Genomic DNA, 25,668 nt, shown 5'->3' with positions numbered 1-25,668 from the left:
ACCTTAACCCTGACCCTTAATGAAACGACTCATGAACTCCTTATTTTAGCTTACCTTATGTTGTGTCCAAAAACAAGTGTGTTTTGACTTAAATATCATGACTGTCAAAAACAATGACCATAAAAGATACATGGGATAATGTATTCCAATAAATGTACTAAAACATTAAAATGTTAATGTTAAGTGTTAAAATGTAAGCAAAAGGCTGGCTATAAAAAACAGCCTGGGGAGGGTGGTAGTGGGCAGATATTCTGGTGCAGAGTAAAAACAGGAATATGTACAGAATGATGATCCTGAAAACAGGGTTCTGCTATGTCTGCAACTATTAAATTGTCTGTTATAAAATACTGTATGAGGAAAGGATCCAGATAAATTGAGGGCTTAAGTTGTGTTTTTAAATTAAAGGCTCTCTAAGGGAAGGAACCCTTCTGCTGCTACTAAACAGCCAACCACTGACAAAAACCTTTCTGACAATGAAAGAACCAACAAAATGAACTTGCAACTCATTTTTATCCGCCTTACCAGCTAACCCTGCTACTCTGGGCAGAAAGCTAGCTTATGTCGCTATAGCGTTATTATCTGTGTAGCCAAAGGGAACCAACCTTCTAACAATGTAGTTCGTAGGAAGGGTATAAGCGTTACACCGTTTCCCCATGTAAACAGTTCCTCCAACATGCGGTTGTGTGCCTGCTATGAAAGTGGAGCTCAGCCTCACTCTTGTACGTTTATGAGTTTTGTTTTGAAATGTGATGCTTTAAGAAATGATTTCATTATTTAACTGCGAAGCAAAATAACTTAAAGATTAAACAAAGCGACGGTAGCGGGGTTCCATGGAGGTGGAGGGCTGGGACTTCCTCAACTCTCCGCCCGTGAAAACGGTACGGTTCGGGGGCAGTGTGGCGGAGACGCTGGACAAACTGAGAAAGGTCAGTAGCAACATGTTTAACCCTGCTGATAAAATCACCTCATGCCACATCTCTGGTAGAAATTGACCCAAACCCGGTCTGAAACTGCGCCATGAACTCTCAGGATGTAGTGGGAAAACATCATCACGAACTGTTGACCTTTTGTCTTGTTGCTTGAAGGGAGACAGCAGCGATTATGAACTCCTGAAGCATCAGCTGGCGGATCCGGACATAAAGGTAGAGTAAAGCATCGTGGTGTGTGAGCTGACCCTGGATGTGCAGCATTGTTCCTCAGTTCCTCCTCTCCTCTGACAGGACGCTCAGATCATCAGCTGGCTACAGGAGTTTCGGGGCTGCATGACCCAGCTGACCAAAGACCATGAACAGCTCATTTACACCGTTTTAGTAAGAGAAAACTTTACTGATCTTGGCTCACTCTTTCTCTTTATAAGACTTCAGAGTAAATGAAGTAAAACCAATAGCTGTTGTCTGAATTTATAGTACTGTGTTATTTATAGTAGAGCTCCAACTAATGATTATTTTAGTAATCGGTTATATTGACGGATGAAGTCATTGGCACATTCTGCTGATTTTTCTATTTAACAACGTAACCTTTTTTTTTTTATACAGTATTATAAATTCATTAAGATGCATATAAACATTTTGTAAATAGAAAAAAATTAAGTTTTTCAAGATTCACTTGAAAAACTTAATTTTTTTTAGTGAACATTTGGTCATTTGTAACAAAGGATTCAGCTGCCGCTATATGAATACTGGAACAAGTGAGCTGAGCTCAAACCATGGCAGCTGACTCTAGGTGACCAGAGTGTGTTAGAGCTGCTGTGGCCGCTGCTGGTTTTTGGAAAATGTGTTAGTTATATTGCCTGATTGCAAATATGATGTTATTAATTAACCAACCTTTAATATTTTGATTGAATTTGCTTGATGGAAGATGGAAGAGGTCATTTAAGTTGTCACTAGGTGCCATTGTTTCAGTGTCACCTAAGGTGTGGTAGCTGCCACCAAATCTATGCCAGCTGTATGTGTGTATATGTATTCTTGTTTTGTTTTTTAGTAGTTTTTTCTTTTTGCTTGAAGTAAAATTTGTATTCAATATTCAGTCTGACAGAAAAGCCATGGCATATGTCACAGCTGACAGCAGTCGTGGCAGCTGACACTGGAAGTGCCACTGCCATGCTCTGAGCTAGCTGTCTCTCTGAAAACCTCCAATGATGATTATTTTTAGTAATTGATTAATAATTATATTGTAAAAGGTGTTTAATTAGAGATTTTATTTACATAATTTAGAACTAAACCTCTTAAGTTCTGGGTAAAATATGTTTAGACACACAAAGAATTATTTTTATTTATCTCAAATTCAAAATACATATATTTTTTTGTACAGTTTTGGCTTAATTAATGCTCTGACTGTGTTTTCCTTTCAGCACATGACTGTTTTTTTGTTGTTGTTTTTTAGTCTTTATAGCCCAAGTAACGATTAATCAATTACTAAATTAGTTGATGATTATTTCAACAATTGGATTTTCCTGTGATTCCCCTTCCAGAGGCTTCCGTGGGTGGGCCGGAGCCAGGCCGTGGTGGACGAGTTCCTGGCCTTCCTCAGCAACCTGGTGTCGGCGCAGACGGTGTATTTATGCGCCTGCCTCAAAATGGTGGTGTCCCACTTCACTCCCAGTAAGCCGCTCACCGCTGGCCCGCCTGTTCGTCAGATGCTACGGCTACCTGTTTAGGACAAACTGGTGTCTCTGTATTTCAGAGCGGGTGACCATCTGTGAGGGAGGAGTTGATATCTCTGATTCAGAGGACGAGGAGGACAGTGAGTGTTGAGACGTTCTGCTGTGGTTCTCAGTCAGCAGACAGAACCGCATGACACTCTGGCTTTGTTTTGATTTCAGCCGACCTCCCCAGAAACTTTGACCTCTGTCACCAGGCGCTGCAGCTCATCATCAGATACGTTCCCTCGTAGGTTTCTGCCCAGCTTCTTGTTTCCTTTGCTCTCTGCTCTGGATTTTGGTTTCTAACTGGAAGGATGTTGATGAGCCAGGAAGAAAAAAAAAATAAAAATTTCACAATCCAGACGTAGATGTTGTTCCAGTTGTACCTTTAAAACCCTGACTCCATGTCTGTTTTTGGTTTCTCTTAGGACGAGTCGCTTCCTCATGCCCATTCTCCAAGACGGCTTCCCTTTTGTCCAGAAATCTCCCAGAACTCTGGTAAGAACCCCCTACACCTGCTTCCAGCTGCTCCTGATGAGCAGCATGGAGCTTCACTGACGGCTTGTTGCTCTTTAAAGGAATGCTACGTCCACAACCTGCTGAGGCTGACCGTCTACGTCCCATCCATCCGTCGAGATGTGCTGGAGCTGATCGTTGGGCAGCTGCTCAAACTGGATGTGAGTGTTGCAGCCCAGCCAGGCTGCTGAAGGCGATTGACCTGAGGGGGGGGTCAAACGTTAATGTCAGGAGGGAGCCCGTCACAGCGCTTTTCTTTGGTTTTCTAGGCTTGTGTATACAAAAACAAATCTTAAATATAAATCTGAATGTCTGATGTGTGTGTCGCAGGTCAGCGCATCGAGGGAAGAGATCGAGGAGGCAGAAGAGAACCAGAACCAGAGCCAGAACCAGGACCAGCCTGAGGAGGGACTCTTTGACATGGTAACAAGCACCATGTGTGAAACAGTTCTGATCCGTAGCATCACTGGTTGACCTTATAACCATAAAACATAATGAAGAACTGAGCGATGCTACCAGCTCTTTAGAATCGCCTTCAAGTAGCTCATCTTAATAGTTAATAATCATTATATTTGTGTTATCACTAACAGTTTAATCACTGATTTTTTTTTTTTCATACAAAATCTGCAACAGTCCTTCAGAATCGAACTGAAGGACTTTTTTAATTCAGATTTTTAATTCTAATCCTCTCATCCTGTCATGTATTTTACCTTCATGATGGATTTTAACGACTTGAACCAGATAAAAACTCGATACAATGAGACAGATGTGAACAGACGTGATTTGGATCCATTCTGCTGCCAGCTGTGTGTCAACCGCAGTCAGAACTTCTGCCGCTATATAAATTTTATTAATGAACTGAGGTGAAAATAGAAAGGCTGCTGACCCTCTGTCTGTGCAAAAGTTCAAGGACTGTGAAAACTTAAAAGTGAGTATTTTCTGGTTGTGTGAGGATGAGGACATGACTGCAGAGCAGCCACACCGGACCAACATGATGGCCCACCCAGTGGCTGAGAGGCTGGACACACTCATGGTTGTTCTCATGGCTTACATCAGAGACATCTGCAATGTGGACGGTACTGATACACACACACACACACACACACACACACAAAATACATGAAAAGGGTAACCGGGGCGTCAGCGCATCCTTAAAGTGGCTGTATGTAACTTATAAAAAATGTTTTTACATATGTGTTTAATCTGTCAGCATGTTGTGACAGTGTGATATGAGACAATATTGATCTCCTCCACTGCTGCTGTCTGAAGAAATGCACCAACCAAAAACAACCAATCAGAGCCAGGAGGCAGGGCTTACCGCTGTCAATCAACCCCCATTTATTTGCTGCTAAATGTTGCTAATGGCAGAGAAACAACTTACCGTTAAAGAAAATTGGTTTATAGATGGATAGAAACTTTAATAATCCCTTTGGAAAATTGTGATTTCCGTTTTCCACACATCACTCTGAGAAATACATTAAACACTTAAAACATTGAGTTTTTAAAGAAACATTAACATTAAAACCCAAATCCTACAGTCCCTCTGTTCTGTTGTCCTGTTAGCCCTCCTCCCTCCCAGTGAGGAGTTGAACAGCATTCATGGTAATAGAAAGCAACAGGGAGGTGGGATGAGTAGCGCTCACATGAGATTGATTGACAGCGCTAAGACCTGCCTCCTGGTTCTGATTGGTTGTTTCTAGTTAGTACTGGGAGAAGGTGAAGCAGCTCCGTTTTTTTTTTATCTGCACATACGTTAATGTCACAACATAGTGACAGTTTCAATAAAAATGTAAACAAGTTTTTTTATTAGAGTCTATCTAAAATTAAGGCCTTAAAATGTATTAAATTTATTTTAGAAAATGTGAGTTGGCACTGCGCTAAATTCATAACACCATAACACCTACACCTCCAGGTTTCATTTATATCTCTCATCTCTCTCTGAAGTCCAGTCGAGTCTCTGCGGGTCAGGGTCAGGTGACCGGACCACTGCTCTGTCTGTTCCAGGTTCGTTTCACGCTGAACGGACCAAGGAGCTCTACAAAGACCTGCTGAGTGTGTTTGACAAGCTCATTCTGCCGACTCACGCTTCTGGTCACGTGCAGTACACGCTGTTCTACCTCTGCAGCTTCAAATTGGTCAGTATGCCAGAACGGGAAACGGGCCGTCGTCCTGCCCGTCCTCCGTCTGAGCTGCAGTGTGTGTGTCTGTGTCCCCTGGTCCAGGCTCTAGCCGAGGCTTTCCTCGATCACCTGTGGAAGGTTCTGCAGAATCCGACGCAGCCCGCCATCCTGCGCCAGGCTGCAGCCGGATACATGGGGAGCTTCATGGCCCGAGCCAAGTTCGTCCCTGTGCTGTGAGTCTACAAGGGTTCTCAAAGTGGAAGCCACCAGAGGGCGCTAGAGGCGCATCAGGGAGTTGGAGGGAAGATGAGGGGAAAAATGGAAAAAGAATTGGATTTTTTTTTTCATAATTTCATTATGATTGTTTTTAATCATAAAATCTAATCTGTTTTTCAATCATTATTATAAAATAAAGGTTTAATTGATTTGTTGAAATGTGATTTTTCTGGTTAGTTGCCTGTCAAACTGCTTTGCTTCTTAAGGTAGCGTAGCAAACGGGAAATTTGAAAAGTCTGTCAAGAAAAAGAGTGAAGGATCTGTCCAGCAGCTGCTGTGGAGGATTCTGCTGCAGAACACCTTGAGAGTTACGAGGCAGCATTTATGCTCAACACATTTAATAACTATTGAGGAGTGAATAAAAAGAAAACCATTATAGGTTTCTGTATGTATTTTATAGCACTGTAGTCTTTGGGTTTTCAAAGGGAGTCCCTGACCAGAAGCTAATGCCCCAGAGTGGGGCCCCCAAACAGCAGTGGGGGTCTGACTCCCTGTCCTCCTGTCCTCCCAGCACTGTCAGGGCGTGTCTGGACCTGCTGCTCACCTGGATCCACGCCTACATCGACAGCCAGGACAGCAGCGGCCGGCAAGTGTGCTGCGACATCAGCCTGCATGGACCCTTCTACGCCGCCTGCCAGGCCGTCTTCTACACCCTGGTGTTCAGACACAGAGCCATGCTGGAGGCCAACATGAAGAAAGGTGACAGCAGCCAGGGGGTGACGGGGGTGGGGGGGGTTACCTGCCAGGCTCAGGGCAGGAGCTCAGCTCTCTGTCTGTCTCTCTCTCTGGTTTCAGGGTTGGAGTATCTACAGAGTCTGAACCTGGAGCGGCTGGTCATGTGTCAGCTCAATCCACTCAAAGTATGTCTGCCTTCAGTCACCAGCATGTTCGCAGCCATCACCAGGTACGCACGCACACACACACACACACACACACACACACTGATGGATGGTGGAAGCTTCCACAGACACAACCTCACCTTCAAACCATTTCACATTTTGTTATATTACAGCTACAGATATCAGTACTATCAGTCCTGATGTTGAAAACAATTCTAGATTGGATATCGTGACAATGTGCTCGATCAATAAGGTCAGATCTGTTCACTGTAATTCTATGCTTTGTGCTCCGAGTGATGTCATGCTTTATTATTTATTTTACATTTATTTAGAATTCTAACTGAACCATTTAAAAGAAGGTTATTTGACATGTTTGACCAATTTAGTCAACTTATTGTTTTTATCAGTTTCTCTAGTATTTATTTCTCATTGGCTGTTCTACTCCTACCTGCACTGACTGAACAAATGAAAGTTTTTTTTCTATGTTTGACCGAGACTCTGAAGCTGTTGGTATAAATAAATGTGCTGTACTGGTGCAGAGTTAATTAGGAAGTAAAATAAGCCAGACTGTTTCATCTGAAGCTGCAGGAAGCAGAGCTCTGCATCGTCTCCTGTGTCTGTGTTGCAGGAAGTACCAGGTGGTGTTCTGCTATACCATCATAGAGAGGAACAACAGGCAGGTGCTGCCAGTGGTCCGCAGCTCTGCAGGAGGAGACGGGGTGACCACCAACACCAACCCTCTGGACAGCTTCTTCCCCTTTGACCCCTACCTGCTCAAACGGTACCCCAGCCTCCTGAATCCAGGGTTTCAGGAGGAACTCCCTACATGCTGAGTGTGTCCTTAGCTTTTGGCTGAACGTATCAGAGCACAGAGGAGGAGCAGCTTCATGCAGGTTTTCTGATTCTCCTTCAGAGGCCACAACCACCCAGTTTCCTGAACTTCTTCTGCGCAACTAAATGTTCTAAAAACCGTCTCCTCTGTCCTTTTCCTCTGTGGGAAGTGACAACATATCTTCCTTGGTCTCTGCTCCAATAGCACAGATCTGGAATTGCAAACTGTAGTTGGTTAAAATTCAAAAAATCTTTATTTAACCTATAGGTTAAATAAAGTCTTCATTTGGATGGTGATACAAGAATGATCTCCAGTAGCAGTCAGTGTTGCACCAAATCTGAAGAAGCCTATGATTGGAGACTGTTGGTGTATGACATGCTAGCAGCTCAATATCCAGTTAGCAATATGATATTCCACAGTACCACATCCTGCGTCCCACCATCAGGTGTTAGCTAGCTCTGCTAATCCAGATCATTAGCTTTACCTTCTTCTCTTTCAATCTCTATCAGTCTCAAATTCTCCATTTCAACTCCTCTGTGATGTGGGATCATAGTTCACATATTACTTGAGCTTTTCAGATGATAATCAGCTTCCCCCAGTTGTTAACACAATGCTTTGTTGCCACGGTTACGCAGTATAACAACCATATGAAAGTGAAAATGTAGGAGCAAAAATCCTTCCGGCTGCACAGCATCCAGAACCAGAGGGAACGAAGCGGCAGAACAGACATCAGCTCAGCGCTCCCAAGGTCTCTGACGTTAGGGATTTGTTTTCTGTGTGTGCAGGTCTGGTCAGCTGATTGAACCACTCTATCAGGCTTGGGATGACCTCGCAGAAACCGATCTGCTTCCTCCCAAAACAGCTCAAGAGGTGAGCTGACTGGCTGTCGGGAATGCGACGCATTCACTTTCTGTTTTATCACCGCTCTTCAAGTTACCACTGTTTTCTGTTTCCCCTGCTTCTCTGAATGTTTTTAAACTGTGTCAAAGCTCTGGCATCGACTCATTCACAGTTTTTATGATGCGCTCCTGGATCAAGGTTATCATGAATTGTATTTCTGGATGGTTTCTGTGTTTATGTTCAAAATCCTTTCAGAATCATAGCAGGGAAGGTATTCTGCTCAATTCTTCTTCATCACACTATTCTGTCTTCTGATGACAAACTCTGGCAGCATTTCCATTACAAATATGCGCAAATCTTTGCCGATATTCTGCTAATGTTGAAAAAACACAACTTATTCACTCATAAGTAAACAAGCTTGTTCATGAGATAAGTTATTAAAAATCATGGCAGTGACAAATGTAAACAGTTACATGAGATACATTCATATATCTGTTCAAGCGATCATCTATCAGCCAATCAGAGGAGACTTTGGTGCCTTATTCAGGCATTGGAGCGATAAGCCCCGCCTACCTGGGAGCAGCTACAGAAGCGTTATGGATTCTACTTGTTGGAATGACACACAACATTTTCTGAACTGTGATGTGAAGCTCTGGTGGAGCCAGCTGCACACTGTCTGGAAAACCAGAACAAACCATCATCCTAATCCCACTTCCTGTCACATTTGTCTTTTTCACCAGTAGTAACATCCAGCTGTTGATCACGTGATGCAAAAAAAAGTGTTTCCATTGCAGTTTTGCAAAATACATCTATTTCGATACAACTTAAAAACCACCTCATCCCAACAAAAAACTTTTTGTTGAAAAACGTGTTTTTTAAATTAGTGTGTTTCCATTAAGCAGATTTAGTCTCTAATTTCAATTTGCGCAATTCTGTGGCAGCAACTTTATAAGTTTGTCAGAGTAAAAATCTAAGGAGGAAAAGAGTCTAGGTTTTCCTAATGGTGGTTGCTTCATTTGTTTTAGGCCCAGAAGGAGGATGAAGATGATTTCTTGAGTGGTGAGACGCCACATGGAGACGCCATGCTTGGACTGACCCCCAGCTCATACGGTTCCAACGTCTGCAGCCCCAACAGCGTGGGTTCCCCCCCCACGGCCCAACACCGAGCCTTCAAGTTTTAATCCCTTGCCATGAACCTTTACATCCTGGCAGAGAGCGCTGCTCTCATCAGAAGCTCTGCCTCTGTGCACCGCTGACACCAGAGGATCCATGAACAGTGACTTTATTTCTGCTGCTTAATGCTGCAGCCGCCCACATATGAAGTAGACTTGGGTCATTTTTTAAATTTAGTATTGTACACTACTCCAAGAGCGCTCACACACACCTATGAACATGTTCTATGAATAGATCATGTTTTAAATAAACAGTTAAAGAAGTGGTACCAGGTGTTGGTGTGGTACATATGTGTCCCAGTTCACCAAGTAACCATGGTAACACATGGTAAGCACATGGCTGTACTTAGAGAAAATCTGTGTGTTCAGTTAAACCACAGACACAGCTAAGGTTTCTCAGAACATTTTTCAAATTACACCAACCAGCCCTCCACCTGAGCCATCAGGACTTTCACTGATCAGGAGCTGGACTTCTTACTTAATACAAATCAATCCATGGTTGTCCTATAACTTTCTCCAGCCGAACAGACACAAAACTGAAGTTATTATATTTGGACCTGCAGAAGAATGATCCAGAGTCGGCACAGCTTCAGTTATTACAGCTAGAAACTTGAGATCAGGCTGAACTCTGGGTGTAGTGATAAACTCTGACCTGAACAACATAAAGACGGTTGCGAAGTCAGCCTTCTGTCACCTGAAGAACATTTCCAGGATTAGAGGACTAAAGTCTCAACTAGATCTAGAGAAACTTGGGTAATAAAAAGTCTTAAAAATTGAAAGACTGAAGCAAAAAGACAGGACTTCCACCATGATACACACCCTGCTGGCTATTAATACTAACTCTGTCCGGAATCACTAAAAGGTAACTTGAATTTGTCACAATGTAAAGCAAGAGCCTATCCTTGAATGGAAACACTGACACTTTTACAGTGCCTATAAAAATTAATAACTCCTATTATGGAGGTGGATGTTTTACCCTTTTAATTGCTTTTACAAATTAATCATGACCAGCAAAATTTGGCATTCACAAAAAGTTTAATGTCAAAGTGAAAACCTGTTTACAAAAAATGACAAAACAAATTTATAACATAAAATATGTTGCTGCATAAATTTTCAGCCCCTTTAAAGTGACTGACCTTCTTTTCCTTATCTTTTTTCTCAGGGAGGAGCAACACTGAGTCATGATATTAAAACGTCACTCTTCAGAAATGAAAGTAATATTTAGCTGAAGTGACCACTGAGCTGCTGTGGAGATAAATCTCTGTTTCTTCCTGAAGACTTAAGTTCATGTGTTTCTTCTCAACAATACTGGTGAGTACAGCAGAAATCTGATTTGCTGTTTCTATAAACCAACAGGAAGTTTGAGCTTTTTCTTGTGGACTGAAAGGTGATAGAAAAATTCAGGTTTGCGAAAAACTGCAACACTGAACAAGTTTAAGTGATTTGTTTTTAATGGAAGCTCTCCCTGGCCTGTCCTCAGAGTTCAGACATGCCGTCTGGCAGCAACCTGCAGTCTAAGGATCAGTTTCTCTGCTCCATCTGTCTGGATGTGTTCACTGATCCAGTCACCACAGCGTGTGGACACAACTTCTGCAAGACCTGCATCACTCAACACTGGGATGGAAATGTTCCCTACAAGTGTCCTCTGTGCAATGAGAACTTTGCCTCTAGACCTCAGCTGAGAGTCAACACTTTGTTCTCTGAGATGATTGATCAGTTGAGACGTGAAGCCAGCAGCAGTAGCTCAGAGGAACAAGTTGCCAAAAAAGGAGAGGTTCCATGTGACGTCTGCACTGGACCCAAACTGAAGGCCCTGAAGTCCTGCATGGTGTGTCTGGCCTCCTACTGTCAGACTCACCTGGAGCCTCACCTGACCGCTCCACGTCTGAAGAAACACCAGCTGATGGAGCCGGTGGAGAACCTGGAGGACAGGATGTGTCTGCAGCACGATAAACCTCTGGAGCTGTTCTGTAGGACCGACCAGACATGCGTCTGCTTGCTCTGCCCCATTTTAAACCACAAGAACCATGAGTTTGTTCCTCTGAGAGAAGAATCTAAAGAAAAGAAGGCAGAGCTGAGGAATACAGAGGCTGAAGTTCATGAGATGATCCAAGAGAGACGACTGACGATCCAGGAGATCAGAGAGTCAGTGAAGATCAGCAAAGATGCTGCAGACAGAGAGAAAGCAGAAGGTGTTCAGGTCTTCACGGCTCTGATGGAGTCTGCTGAGCGAGGCCTGAAGGAGCTCCTCAAGGAGATCCAGGACAAACAGGAAGCTACAGAGAAACAGGCTGAAGACTTCATCAGAGATCTGGAACAGGAGATCTCTGAGCTGAAGAAGAGGAGCTCTGAGGTGAAGCAGCTCTCACAGTCTGAAGATCACCTCCACCTCCTCCAAAGCTTCTCCTCCCTGAAAGCTGCTCCACCCACCAAGACCTGGACAGAGGTCAGAGTTCATCCATCATCATATGAGGGGACTGTGATGAGAGCTGTGGCTCAGGTTGAGCAGGAGATCAGGGAGAAGAAGCTGCAGAAGCTGAGTGAGGCTGAGCTGAAGCGGGTCCAGCGGTTTGCGGTGGATGTGACTCTGGATCCTGACACAGCTCAGCCCTGGCTCATCCTGTCTGGTGATGGAAAACAGGTGAACCATGGAGACGTGAGGAAGAATCTTCCAGACAATCCAGAGAGATTTTCCCTGTGTCCGTGTGTTTTAGGACAGCAGAGTTTCTCTTCAGGCAGATTTTACTTTGAGGTTCAGGTTAAAGGAAAAACTAAGTGGGATTTAGGAGTGGCCAGAGAATCAGTCACCAGGAAGGGAAACATCACATTGAGTCCCCAGAATGGTTTCTGGACTGTTGTGTTGAGAAATGGAAACAAGTACAAAGTTTTTGCTGACCCTTCAGTACATCTCCATCTCCATCCTGGTCCTGAGAAGGTGGGGGTGTTTGTGGATTATGAGGAGGGTCTGGTCTCTTTTTATGATGTAGATGCTGCTGCTCTGATCTACTCCTTCACTGGCTGCCGCTTCACTCAGAAACTCTACCCATACTTCAGTCCCTGTAATAATCATGGCGGTACAAACTCTGCTCCTCTGCTCATCTGCCCTGTTGAGCAGGTTGATCATTGCACTGATAAAGATGATGCAGAATGAATCTGATTGACTCTGCAGCAGGTGACGTCCTGCTGGTGGAGAGGAGAGCTTGGAAACGTCCTCAACAGGAAGCGAACAGTTCAGATTCTGTGCTGCAGCTCTGGTTCTCGGTTTCTACACATTTTCAGCTTTTGATTGATTATAACATCAAATAACAATGCTTTTAGCTCAGTTTATTGAATTATTCTACTGCTTGTGTAAGATTTTTATTTTTCTTGTTTTATTGATAAACAGTTTTAGGCCTGCATGAAAATGTTTCAACCTGTACATCAACTGATTTATTTGTAGTGATCGTTTTGTCATTGTGCATCATATTGGAGCTTCAATGTCAGCTGTTTGTAAGATATTTAGACAGCAGGAAGAGATCAATTGATTTGTAATGCAATTGTTCTGTTTTTTTATGTTGAAGGCGGTTGGTAGTAAATTAATGCTGGTTAAAAATGCACCCCACATTTTTCAGATTTTTTTTTCTTTTTGTAAAGAAATTTAACCATTCATATTTTCTTTCAGCTACAACTACTTTGTGTTGGCCTTCCACGTAAAGTGTCAATAAACCAGATGAATATATTTGGTTAGAACCTGCTAAAATAGGAAAAAGGATGGTGGTGAAATACTTTGCAAAGGTATTGTTAATAATCATCTTATTTAATGTTCTGATTCTGTTCCAGTCCTCTGAGAAGTATTTAGTCAAAAACCACTTTTTTAATGTCATATTTTCCTCTGAACGGAACATCATCAGGCTGCATGACGTGACTAAACGAACTCGCCGCAAACAAAGTTCCCTCAGCCAATAGGAACATACTACCGTACCCTGGACCAATCAAAATCAAACCACAGACAACGCGGGTTCACTTTCAGCCAATCACCTTCGTGGTGTGGGTGACGTAGTTCCGTCAGCTGTTCTTGTTTTTGCTTCAGTTTATTTTCCTCCGGGCACTGGAAGTCCGACCGATCAGAGAACCTCTCCGACACCGAATCTGAGCGTTCATCGCCCGGCGAGAGTCTCCACACTGGCCGCTGTCCCACACACCTCGGCCGCTCCACTTTCCCTCTGAGCTGGAGCCGTCCTCCGCCGCAGACATCGAGGGAAACGGTGAAACGGATCCCGGGCCTCCAGTCCAGTTCGGAGGGGGGGAAGGAGGTCGCTGGGAGGCGGGATGGAGGGCGCGGACGGAGCGGGCGAGCCGGGCCGGCGCCGCCAGTTCGGCTGCGCCTCCTTCAACCAAGACTCCACGTAAGCAAGCGGCTCACGCGAGGATGAGTCATCTGAAGACCCGTCCGCGGAAATAGCTACTCTTAGCTGATAAGTGGCTGAAGTCTGTCCAGAACCAATGAGTTCTGCTCTTTGTGGACGTTAGAACCAGCTGGTAGCTCTGACCCACCTATACCAGCAGTCCCAGTTACCGAACCAGTTAGTGGTTTATCAGCATTTGGACTGGAAGTGAAGCTGTGGGCCTTAACACTCTGACATCCTCCAGCTCCTTCCATATGTTTGCTGAATTTGTGTTGTTCTCGTCCACAGAATGTACTCAGAACAGGCAAAACATTATGACCACTGACGGATGAGGTGAATCTCCTCTGTTATCTGCCCATAATGAGCAGCTCTCCATTATGACGGTCCCTGCTGTTGTGGGGCTGGGGGGACATTTTGTTCTCTGAGCTTTGGTGGAGGTAAGAAAGTGTGACTAGCATCAGGCTGAGATGGACCAGAGCTGCTGCTCACTGTGGGGCTCACTACATGGAGCTTAAATCAGCATCACAATGTCAATATGTGCAACACTGCAGACATGGAGGGCAGCTATATAATGTCAGGAGCCATGCCTTCAACTCTGCTGCTCTCCAATAAAAGTTTTAATCATTTAAATAAATTTTTATTGTCTGATATGGAGTTTAGAAAATTCAGAAAGCTCTGGGCTCAATGACCTCATGGGAAATAAAGAAAGTTCTTAGAACATGTGGGTTAATATTATCGGAATATTCTATAATGAGGTAAATTATTACGTTTTACTAAAATCCCACAGCTTTAGCCAATGCCATGTTGCAGACTGTGTGCGTGTTTTAAACGTTATTCCTTTCTGGCTGTGGAATGGTTTGAGAAGAAAAAGTCTGGATTTTAATCCAATGGATTATCTGTGCGGGGGCGGAGCCAGAAAAATATTCATAGGGCAGCCAACGACTGATCAGCCCCAGAGCCACTTTGGATAAATATATTCTGTCCAAGCATACATCACTTCTGCCACCTACTGTTTTGGAGGGGAACTGCTGGCTCCGATGGGACGCTCTACTGGGCACTTACCTCTCCATGGGACCAACCAATCGCTTGGCTCTCTGGCTCCGCCCCTTCATATGTGGGATGTCTGGCCAATGGAAACCTAACGGCTTCCAGAACCAATACCATCCACTGCATCTTTGAGTCAAACTTTCATGAATCCAGGCTGTTTTGGTAGCAAAATGGTGGCTCACCACATCATAAGGCTCTTATTGCAGTTACCTGATGTAGGCATAGTGCAGCAATCATGTCAGCTCCCATAAACAGACACATAGAACCTGTTTTATTCCCACCCTTGTGTTTGGATCAGATACAGAATTTAAACCTGGAAAGGACCAGATGATGGTTTCTTATGCTCAGTTTGGTGAAACATCAACCCTCATTTTCCAAGGCTAATCTGTGAAAAGGGAATATTAAGATGTATAATTAGTTTTATACAATATTAACAATCTCATGTTTCTTGAAAGAGCAGTTTGCTCTTTAGCATGCAGGTTCAGTTGTAGTTATTTAAATAGCCAGATCTTCCTATCGTAATGCACCAATTCCTCTCTATAAGGTCTGAGCTGTCTGATTATGTACAATCAAGTCTTTCGAGCTGTTCATCATAATAATGTTATTCTCTCATCAAAAACATACCTGGAGTGTTGCTTTGATTCTTTTATGCATGTTTGAGAAGACCTTTAATCCCCATGACAACCATTCAATTGTGCAAAATGTCTGGGTGAACCCTTCGAGGCGCAGCTCCTCCTCAGGGCTGCAGTTTTCAAGCACCTATCTCCCTCGACTTCCCCACTCAGCTCCTTCAGACTAGCCGGCAGCAGTTAGCAAACATCTGGTGGAACTGTGCATCTGCTGAGCTCATTATAGGAGCTACTTCTCAATGCAACGCTGGCAGAAAAGTTAAGGAGTTAATAGAGGACCCATGTGGTGATGACATCTTGAAGGTGGGGTTTCAGAAAGAGCAGGAGTTTATTTTAGATAGAGGCCCAATTTTAAGGTGTTATATTTCTTTCAAGTCATATTTGATTTATATGTAGTTACTTAACTGTGTTATAAAATGTCACTATGTCCCTGGAAAACACAATACTGTCACTTTAAAGGAGAAATGATCTAGTTTTATCTCCAGTATAAAAACTTATTCTTGACTGGTTGATTGATTAGCAGAAACATCTTTTGTCACATGAGGCAGCAGAACTCATCGACTGTGATGATTTACAGTTTTAAATGCTCACATCATAGAAATGGTCCAGAGCTGCTAGGTGACCTATGTGGAGTTGAACCAGCCGAGCATGGATCCCTCACTTCCTGTATAAGAGCCACACAGCATGACAGATCCTCCACCATGTCCAGCATGACATGTTTTATCAATGCAGTCCTCTCTGAACACAGTTTCAGTTAAAATCCTTTAAGAGTTTGATAAGCTGCACACGATTGCTCTCGTGATGTCTAACCAGAAAAGCCGTTTTCATAGCGTCACCCTGAACCAGTTTGGATGTCTAACAGCTGTGTGTGTTGCAGGTCACTGGCGTTGGGAACAAGGAGTGGCTACCAGCTTTTCTCTCTGACCTCGGTGGAAAAACTGGACTGCATCCATGAGAGCGGTCAGTAGCCGATCCTGAGTTTGGACTAAACTTCTCTCCCTGGTTAACGTTCAGTTTGCTTTTTCAAATCAAACAGGAATACACCCTACACTGTGTCTGGTAAAGACACATCTGTCAGGTTGCTACAGGCCAGTCTGTGCTTGTGTATGTGCTGCTCAATGTCCTAATGGTGGAGAAACAACTTACAGTTCCAGGAAAAACTGTTTATCTGCCGTCATTGGGAGCTATGCTAACTAGCCTTAGCGTTCAAATGGCAGGCTTTTTGGCAAGCCAGCTGTAGCGTGGCAGAGGTAGGGTATGAGCGACACGTAAACGAGGGTGATTGACAGTGTTGAGACTCTCCTCCTGGCTCTGATTGGTTGCTTCTGACTGAATGGTGTATTTCTGCAGTTGCCCTGGGAGAACTGGGAGAAGGCAGAGGAGCTCGATTCTTTTAACAGATGATCTGCTTTATATGATACTGTGACGACAAAATGATAAATGTAACAAATATGTAAAAAACATATTTTTTAATAAAAACTACATACTGCAGTCGTTGATGATCCATGATGATCAGGCTAAACATCCATGTTTCTGTCACCAGATGATTCCTCACTACAAATATCATTTAACATACTTTTTTAAACTAAAGCTACAAAATATCCCTAACAAGGTTATGTCATACATATTTTCACCTAAACCATAAAGTTGTCAGGCTCCAGCTGTCTGGCTGATGGTTTCATGTTGTGGATGTAATCACCTCCTCTGGTTACGTCTGATAGGCCGTGAAAGAAGATCTCTGCTCTGTGTTGTTTTCCAGCGAACACTCCAGACGTCTACATCGTGGAGCGTCTGTTCTCCAGCAGTCTGGTGGTGGTGGTGAGTGCTGCCATGCCGCAACGGATGAACATCTATCACTTTAAGAAAGGGACGGAGATTTGTAACTACAGCTACCCCAGCAGCATCCTTTCCGTCAAGCTCAACAGACAGGTGACTCGCACCGTTTCAGCTCCTGGTCTGTGTCAGTTGAAGATCATCCTCATGCCAATGGGAGACTAAATGTTCAGATTATCCACATTTAGTCTGCATTTAAGCAGATATCCAGAGCGTACGACTCCTGTTTAAAATAACTCAAAAAAAGTCTGTTTAGTGTGTGTTGATGCCTTTATAGACTGAAAATATTGGGAGTTCTTAGCTTAATGCATTTAATGAACAAGAAAAGAACATTTAGAGTTTCAGTCTTTACCCAACATATTATTTTAATTAAGATTTCACTGCTTTCATTTCTAGTAAAATGTGTTACCTCTCCCATTTTTTTAGCTTTTAACATCCTCCAGCTCCATTTTGTTGCTTATTATAACAGGAGGGCGAGTGAAGAGCAAATATTCTGGGATTTGATTGATGTGAAAGTTTATGTTCAAGAGCTTTATAATGCAGCCTTGAGCCTAAAGAACAAAAAGGCCTGCAGTATGGATGAGGTGTCTGCAGAACACTTAAGATTCTCAAGCTCCCTTTGCTTGCTTTGTGTTTCACTGGAGTTTTAGCTGTTAGTGCCGATTATAACATAAATATGGCAAAATAAATAAGGACAGTTATCAGTCCCTGGATTTAGCCAGTGTGCTATCCAAGGTCCTGGAGAGGATTTTTCAATAAGATGGAACATTTTCTCCTTACTCCTGATAACCATGTTTGCTTTAAATCAAATCATGGCTCAGATATGTGTTTTTGAGTTGTATAATTTGTACAATTCCACAACTTTTATGTGTTTTACTGATGCTCCAAAGACTTTTGATTGACAGGGTTAGCAATAAAAAGCCATTTGAGGCCAAGAAGAAGAGACGCAATAAAAATCTTAAATGTGATTCAGATGCAAACTAGAGTGGGTCAAATGGTTTTCCTCAGAGCTGCAGGCAAAGAAAATCTTACGGTACAAAGTCCTTCAATGAGGAAAATAAAAGTCTTGTTCTTGGAAAGTAGAATATTTATGCATAATTTACAAAATAATCAACATTTCAAAGACTTACATAATCCTAGATTACTTTGTTATACTAGCATATTAAAAATAATTGTTTGCCTTTATAAGCAAATGATTTATATGGCTTGAGACCGGCTGAGTGCAGACTGTTGAACTGCTTATCACATTGTTGGAAGTATCTCTAAAGGACAAAACTGACGTCATGAACTGGCAGGAGGCAGATAAGGAGCTTCAGTGTCTCTGCGGCCAAATGAACCGTAACTCCACATTTCCTCGTGATCTTATCGAGAGCCGTTTCCTCCCTCCACCGCTGCATGTGGCAGGGCTGTGGTCCCTGTGGGATTTTTCATCAGATGTAGTCGTTCTAACTGCAACTGTCCCATTTTTAGACTCAGATTGGTTCAATTTTTTTTTTTTTTTAGAGAACAAACGGCATCATGGAGATGGCACAGCAGATTCCCCAGTCTGAGAATCTGTGGAAAAACTTCAAATATGTTCGCAGATCATACTCTCAGTAGTTGTTAATGATTGTTTAGAGAGGGTCTAAAACAATAAATCCTGTTGCTAAGCCTCCCAAACAGAAGCAACGTCTGAATATCTCTGGTAAACATCCAGCAGCCTGATGTCAGGACAGAGTAGCAGATCATTCAGAAGACGTGATTCTCGCTCTTGTTGTGTCCCACACAGACTGTATACCAGCGGGAAATGATATGTGAATATTTATGATGCCTTTTTATTGTCACTCACTTCTTTGAGTCAAAGAGGACAGAGTTCATGTTCTTGGTGGGAACTTTTGGCTCCCAGTGGACAGAAACTTAATCTCTGGAATGTAGAGATGCTCTCCCACTGGTTTTTCTGGAAATGTGCTGACTGGGAGCAACAGGCTGCAGATACCTGAGACTCTCCTCAGGGACATACACCGATGTTCTTGAACGTGTCTTACAGAGGCTGGTGGTGTTCCTCGAGGAGTCCATTTATGTCCACAACATTAAAGACATGAAACTTCTCAAGACTCTGCTCGACACTCCATCCAACCCCTCAGGTACGGGGAGAGCTTTTCTAATATTTGAATTACTTCTTTAGACTTTATCCTTCCCCCAACTTGGCAGAAAGAGAAAGACAAACTGAAAATAACTCTCCAAATCTCCACTCTTTTGATTTTAACCTGATTTACCTTTGTATTTTATTTACATTTTGAAGCGTAAACTTTATCAGCTTTTCAGGACTATGTGAAATGAAGCGATGTTTAGAAATGTCCTGACCTCCTGCAGGACTCTGCGCTCTGTCCACCAATCAGTCCAGCTCCTACCTGGCGTATCCTGGCAGCGTCACGTCTGGGGACATCGTTGTACATGACACCAACAGTTTGGTAAGAGCCATGTCAGCGTAGAACGTACACTAAATGTTGTTCTCAGGGATTCACTCAACATTTGGTTTATTATCAGAGATGCGCCAATCATAGCTTTTGTGATTGAGTTCTGATCTCCAGTTTTTGTAAAGAGCTGTAATGAACAATATTCAGATGATTTTTTTGTAGCCTTCTTTCCATCAGGAGTCAATTATTTGAGCGAAGAGTTGGTGTAAAACTTGAACTCTTTCATGATTATTAGTTAAACATTTCAACCTGGCCTTAACATCTAGCATCTAGCTTGCGCTGTCAGTGGTGTTAGCATGCTTTGCTCCAACTCATCTTGAGTTCTCTCTGTTCTTAGATACACGTTTGTCTGCAACAGTTTAGTGAGTGATGTTTGTCCTGTGACCTGAACCCTTTTGTCCTGCGGCTGCTCCTCCTGGAGCCGCTGTATATCTAGCAGAATGTTCCTGTTACTGTAAGATAGCAGACAGCAGGAAACCAAAACAAGCCCTACAAGTCCATTCCTGGAGAGTACAACAGAGAGGTTTTCTGAAGGTTCACACACCGCCTCTTCCTCTGTTCGCCTGATTCACTCCAGGCTTCATGACGGGTCAACATGACGCCAAACCAACTGGATCACAACATGCTTTTTCCCCGTGTTATTGGCTCAGCTGGAGGTTTTTGATTGATTTGGTTTGTGCGGTTCAGACTTTTTTTCGTTTTGACCTTTATCAATATCTCTTCACTAAATAATACAAGTTACTGTAGGTGTCTAAGTACACTTTAACACAAGTCAGAGCAGGAAATGAGAGCACCCTTCTTCAATTATTATTATTATTATTATTGTTATTTTATTTTATTTATTTTTCAAATTTGCCATGTTTACATTAAGCAAATTCATTTTTGAAATGCTAAATCAGAAGTTAACCTAAAAATCACAGATGAAGTCTGGCTGAACATGTGGAGGATCTGCACCATAACATGGGATAACTGAGGAAATGTTAATTAAAATAATTAAATTAAAGGCTGGATTTTTCTAAACAATTTTGGCGTGAAATGATACTACATTATACAGCAGTTTTGTTTTCAGGGTTTTTAAAACCTTTTCAAACAAGTTTGTGTGCATTCAAAAGTTCAAGGATCTCTCGTTCCTGAGACGTAGCTGCTGGTTTCATTTCAGAGCACAGTGGTCACCATCCCGGCCCATGACAGCCCGCTGGCAGCGCTTGCCTTCAACGCCTCCGCCACTAAACTCGCCAGCGCCTCAGAGAAGGTGAGACTACACTAGCGCCACGTTCAGCTCTTTGGGGTAGACAGGGAGATTTGTATTCATCCTTATTATTGTGGGCCACCTGGTGGGAGGGAACGCACCTCTACATGCATTTAACAATAAGCCCTCGTTGTCATTGTGGCCTCATCACCTTTCATGGTTACCACCATCTTCTGAGGTTTCAAAACTTTCCTCATCTGACATACTCCATTTTCAGAACAGCAAAACTTTAAAAAAAATGGAAACAAACAAAAAAACAAAAAGACCTCTAGAACTTGAATCTCAATCCAAGTAAAATATAGTAAAACCCTACCAAATATTGTAGCGAAGCAGGTTCAATTTTCATATTGCCAAAATATATGGTAGACATGATGAATGTTTCTGCTTTTCTCCACCCTTATTGAAACATTAGCTAACATTGTGTTAAAAAAAAAGAAATTAAAATGACCAGCTTTACATCTGTCTGTCTGTCTGTCTGTCTGTCTGTCTGCAGGGGACTGTGATCCGAGTCTTCTCTGTTCCTGAAGGCGAGCGTCTATTTGAGTTCCGCAGAGGCATGAAGAGGTCAGCGCTGTTACACATCATTTAAGATGCACATAGGGCTAAGATCATTTCCTTATACTGCTGAATGAACAAGAATCCAGCTCCAGAGCAAATTACTGAGTGGAAGATGATGACGACGATGATGATGATGATGATGATGATGAGTGTTCGATGGTGATTTTGAATGAACACAGATGTTCTGCTCCCTGCAGCAGTTATTCAGGGTCTTTGCTAGAATTCGTGTCAAGTTTGACGTCATGTATTTAATTCTAAAAAGATTTAAACATGCTGCTGATTTCTACAGCTAAGAAGCTGGATATTCCTTCTTTTTATTTAACAAGTTAGGTTTTGAGTTTGGTGAACAATGTGAAATATCAGGGTCATATTCTGAGGAGTGATCTCTGTGATGATGATGACACAAAGTGACAGTGTTGTATGTTGTACGCACATCTTAATGTGTAGGTACATAAATAACTCATGTGTCCAGTTGAGGTTAAAATGTCCTGTTTTGAACTTATTGCACCTGGTTCCATCTGGCTCCTCTGTGTTGTAACTACGGTAACGCTATAATGAAGTAGCCAATCAGGACACTTATAGAATCCTCCTCAGATTTCCAACACAAAAATGTTTGTCAGGAGCAACATTAAAACTTTTTGTGCTTTGCTGAGGAACTTCATGTATACATTTCTGTGCTGTTTGACTTGATGAGAGCTGCAGCTGCAACATGTAGTGATATTAGATATACGCCTAGCTTTGTTAAATACTGGAATAATTGTCTGTTTTGTGATGGATGTGTTTTTTTGTTTTCCCTACCTGATGATTTGTTTTATTTAAGAAAAAGAATCTAAATGGTATGAACTACTTGTCTCGAAATATAAAAGATTTTCATTAGGTAAAAGTTTTTGGCCTACATAATAACAGCACTGAACTTCACCCTGAACACAACATCCCCACCATGAAACACGGTGGTGTCAGAATCATGATGTGGGGAGGCTTTTCTCCAGAGAAAACACAAACCTGCAGCAGAGCTTTGCTCTCCAGCAGGCCAGCAACCCAAACATCTGCTGTCTCGTTGTACTTTGTTGACACGAAGCTTTTATTGCTCCCTGATGACCGATGTCCAGTCATCTGGTGTCAGATGATACATGTGGGCTGAGACACCAGACAGCTTAGGATATTGTGAACCTAATGCTCAGCCAGTAAATCCATAAAACAGGTTAATTATCCACTTTTTAAAAAAAATATTTTTTTGGAATTTATTGATCAATACATTGGCAGGAAATGGGGGGAAGAAGGGGAAGATGTGCAGTGACTGACCAGACACTGGGAATCGAACCTGGGAGTTTTCCCTCCCTACCAGCTGCTCCCCCTGCGCTCCATTAATCATCCATTTTGTCTGCAGGTATGTCAACATAAGCTCCTTATCCTTCAGTTTGGATGCCCAGTTCCTCTGCGCCTCCAGCAACACAGAGACTGTTCACATCTTTAAACTGGAACAACTGGGAGCAAGGTGAGCTTCCAGACAGACTAAACGGACTAAATACTGGAAAACTGTTAGCTTCCACAGTGTAGCCCAGATTTAGAAATGAACATTTGTCTCTGTCTGTGAGCTTTAGTTGTATCTATCATTCAGTTTAGATTATTTATGCAGCACTTTTTACAAGACAAGCAGCTGCAATTCATATCTGGTACTATAAAAGCCATTTCTGTTCAAATTCAATTCATTCCAATATTCACCAATAACAAAGACACATTCAGTTCCAATTTTATACACTTCAGACCTCATTAGAATGAACTTAGCTTATCTGATCGCACAGCAGAAAAAACATTATGTGAGGACACTAGCAGATTCAGCAGGAATAGGGTTAGGAACATGTAGAAACAGCAGAGAGAAAAGGCTTCCTTTTCAGAAGACAGAAAAAGACCAAAAAAACACAAAATAATAAAGCTCTGGAAAAAATAAAGAGCACTTAAAATGACCCGTTTCTCTGATTTTACTCTTTATACGTATAAATCTATATATGTTTGCGTAAAATGAACATTGTACTTTTTTTTATGAACAAAAGCTGAGTATTTATTTGCAGAAAATGAGAAATGGTCAAAATAACAAAAATAATAATAATGCAGTGTCACCAGACCACAAATAATGCAAAGAGAACAAGTTCATATTCATTTAGAAACAACCATACTAATGTTTGAACTCAGGAAGAGTTCAGAAATCTGTTTTTTTTTACAGCCCAAATAATCAGTTTTAAAACAGTGGAAACTTAGGATCATTTTAACAATCAAACAGTGTGATTTTTAGGACATAATGTGTGTTGTATGATATATTTACTCTTTAATGTATTTATTCAAAAGAATACGAACTTAGTGGTTATGTCACAAGACCTCTAGCTGTCGTCTTTTTCTCTCTCCAGTGCTGAGGACGAGGCGGCTACCTGGACAGCTTACATGGGGAAGATGTTCTCTGCGGCCAGCAGCTACCTCCCTGGTCCGGTTTCTGGCATGATGAGCCAGGACCGGGCTTTCGCTACCGTTCACCTCCTCTCATCTGGTCAGAGGAACGTTTGCACCTTAGTCACGTGAGCTACTCTCTCTTCCTCACGAACGCTGAAGACATGTAGATATTCTGACTAACGTGTCATAAGCTACATTTAAAGGCCATATTTCAGACCAGTTTGGAGCTCGGGAAACAATGTTTTCTGCAAGAAGTGAACAACCATTAGTACTTAGCTTCCGCTGCTCCTTTTCTGTGGGGTCTTGGATGTTTCAGGATCCAGAGGCTCCTGCGGCTGCTGGTGGCCACCGCCGACGGCCAGCTCTTCATCTATAATGTGGATCCACAGGATGGAGGCGAGTGTCAGCTGGCTTACAAACACAGGTGAGGCTGATCCAAATCCATCAGACTGGATATACCACATTCAGGTGACATGAATGTGTAGTTACTTCTTTCTTGTGACGGTTCCTCCTTTGTGTGTGTGTGTGTGTGTGTGTGTGTGTGCGTGTGTGCGTGCGTGCGTGCGTGCGTGCGTGCGTGCGTGCGTGCGTGCGTGCGTGCGTGCGTGCGTGCGTGTGTTTTTTTTTTTCCAGGCTCGTTGGTGTTGATGATGAAACGCACAGTGAAGAGATGAAGTCAGAGGGGGGACAGCTCACACAGGAAACACACTCCTTTCCATCTTATGCAGAAACTGCTGCCTTACCAGCTTCTGGTCATGCTACTGCAACCCTCACTGGTTAGTGGTAACCAACTCTACTAGTTAAGGACCATTACCTACCTCAGCTTTAAACCTTGTAGTATGTAATTCTTATAAAAATGATGTTTTTCCATATTTGTTGAAACTGTCACCAGTTTATGAGACAGATAATCTGTGAACAGATCCATCTGCTCCACCTCTTCCCTGAGCTGTAAATGCACCGACCAAAAACAACCAATCAGAGCCAGGAGGCGTGTCTTAGCGCACTAGCTGCTGCTGTAGTAATACTTTCCTTACTAATCGTGCTAATCGCTATCTGTTGATGTCGTAATCATTTTGTCTTTGATGTCAACTAGTAAAACTGTCTTCCAGCACACATGACCTCACCTGATATGAATAATTAATGACGGTTTAGGAAGATTGGATGAACGCTGCCAGCTGTTCTCATGTCTGCCTTTGTTATGTTCCTGAAGTTACAGTCAGACTAAACGTCTGGTGGTGGCTGGAGAAAAGCCTTAGAGATTAGAAATTGGCTCCAAAAGTCCAACCGGTGCGTCTTTAATCCAGCGTTTTACTTTCTTTGCAGCAATTGGAAAACCGCTCAGGAGTTGGAAGTGTTGCGCAGAAACTGTTTCTTTGATATTTCTTGCAATGACCGGGGTTCTTGGAGAGAGTCTAAAGCTGAGTAGAAGGCATCGCACACAGTCTGCAGCAATGCAGAGATGATGAGTCTGAATCACAAATCAACTGCTTTATAAAAATCTGTCTAATATTTTTTACCTCTATCGGCTAAAAGTTCTGAGATCTCTTCCTTTCTTTCCCACACCCATGTTTGTTTAATAGAGATTTGGGATCATATTCTCCGGACAATGGTTTGTTTTTGAAAAGAAAAAAAAAGCTCAATCTGTTGTTTATGCATGCAGTATCGCTATCATTGCCATGGTTATCATCATATCACATGGCAGCAAGTAACACAAGTACCATCAGAGGTCATGTGAGCAGGAAGCCTCTGTTTGAGTCTCCTGAGAAACCCAGAAGAAAAAGAATCAATAATAAATACTAAGGAGATCCTTCAGCCATCCTCTAAAAAACAGAT

At 42.6% G+C, this 25,668-nt stretch overlaps 3 protein-coding genes across 4 annotated transcripts in view; all 3 read left to right on the top strand.

Moving 5' to 3' along the window:
- The first annotated feature begins 623 nt into the window (after positions 1-623).
- Positions 624-9,503, top strand: rrn3 (RRN3 homolog, RNA polymerase I transcription factor). Its single transcript, XM_015040046.1, has 17 exons — positions 624-926; positions 1,086-1,142; positions 1,221-1,310; positions 2,471-2,600; positions 2,683-2,742; positions 2,822-2,888; positions 3,070-3,139; positions 3,220-3,318; positions 3,488-3,580; positions 4,110-4,233; positions 5,162-5,292; positions 5,380-5,510; positions 6,065-6,252; positions 6,349-6,457; positions 7,021-7,173; positions 8,010-8,094; positions 9,090-9,503. The coding sequence occupies exons 1-17, from the start codon at positions 831-833 to the stop codon at positions 9,243-9,245; spliced, it is 1,839 nt and encodes a 612-aa protein (XP_014895532.1). The 5' UTR covers positions 624-830; the 3' UTR covers positions 9,246-9,503.
- A 107-nt stretch (positions 9,504-9,610) lies between these two features.
- LOC106952125 (E3 ubiquitin-protein ligase TRIM21) lies at positions 9,611-12,832 on the top strand. The gene is made up of 3 exons (XM_015040047.1): positions 9,611-10,098; positions 10,399-10,547; positions 10,717-12,832. The coding sequence occupies exons 2-3, from the start codon at positions 10,524-10,526 to the stop codon at positions 12,385-12,387; spliced, it is 1,695 nt and encodes a 564-aa protein (XP_014895533.1). The 5' UTR covers positions 9,611-10,098; positions 10,399-10,523; the 3' UTR covers positions 12,388-12,832.
- Positions 12,833-13,119: 287 nt separating this feature from the next.
- wipi1 (WD repeat domain, phosphoinositide interacting 1) overlaps positions 13,120-25,668 on the top strand; it is a 22,007-nt gene continuing 9,458 nt past the window's right edge. The window contains exons 1-11 of one of the 2 annotated variants that reach the window (XM_015040049.1): positions 13,120-13,621; positions 16,175-16,257; positions 17,057-17,226; positions 19,157-19,253; positions 19,483-19,580; positions 20,746-20,838; positions 21,329-21,399; positions 22,781-22,888; positions 23,796-23,960; positions 24,152-24,259; positions 24,469-24,611. In XM_015040049.1, coding sequence (XP_014895535.1) covers positions 13,545-13,621; positions 16,175-16,257; positions 17,057-17,226; positions 19,157-19,253; positions 19,483-19,580; positions 20,746-20,838; positions 21,329-21,399; positions 22,781-22,888; positions 23,796-23,960; positions 24,152-24,259; positions 24,469-24,611 — 1,213 coding nt within the window. In that variant the 5' untranslated portion in view covers positions 13,120-13,544. The remainder of the gene's footprint in view (positions 13,622-16,174; positions 16,258-17,056; positions 17,227-19,156; positions 19,254-19,482; positions 19,581-20,745; positions 20,839-21,328; positions 21,400-22,780; positions 22,889-23,795; positions 23,961-24,151; positions 24,260-24,468; positions 24,612-25,668) is intronic. The other variant, XM_015040048.1, reaches the window with a different exon arrangement.

The sequence above is a fragment of the Poecilia latipinna genome, unplaced genomic scaffold (assembly GCF_001443285.1).
Source record: "Poecilia latipinna isolate Pla-1442-1.1 unplaced genomic scaffold, P_latipinna-1.0 Scaffold493, whole genome shotgun sequence".
NCBI lineage: Eukaryota > Metazoa > Chordata > Actinopteri > Cyprinodontiformes > Poeciliidae > Poecilia > Poecilia latipinna.
Note: the sequence above shows the minus strand (reverse complement) of the source record. Positions and strands in the feature narration are given on the sequence as shown.

What these genes read in the sequence shown, in the direction of transcription:
- rrn3 (XM_015040046.1), top strand. Translation starts at nt 831, where the DNA reads ATGGAGGTGGAGGGCTGGGACTTCCTCAACTCTCCGCCCGTGAAAACG. An exon ending in AGGAGGGACTCTTTGACATG is followed by an intron (nt 3,581 to 4,109) that starts GTAACAAGCACC and finishes TGGTTGTGTGAG; the next exon opens with GATGAGGACATGACTGCAGA. An exon ending in GACCCCTACCTGCTCAAACG is followed by an intron (nt 7,174 to 8,009) that starts GTACCCCAGCCT and finishes CTGTGTGTGCAG; the next exon opens with GTCTGGTCAGCTGATTGAAC.
- LOC106952125 (XM_015040047.1), top strand. Translation starts at nt 10,524, where the DNA reads ATGTGTTTCTTCTCAACAATACTG. An exon ending in GTTTCTTCTCAACAATACTG is followed by an intron (nt 10,548 to 10,716) that starts GTGAGTACAGCA and finishes GCCTGTCCTCAG; the next exon opens with AGTTCAGACATGCCGTCTGG.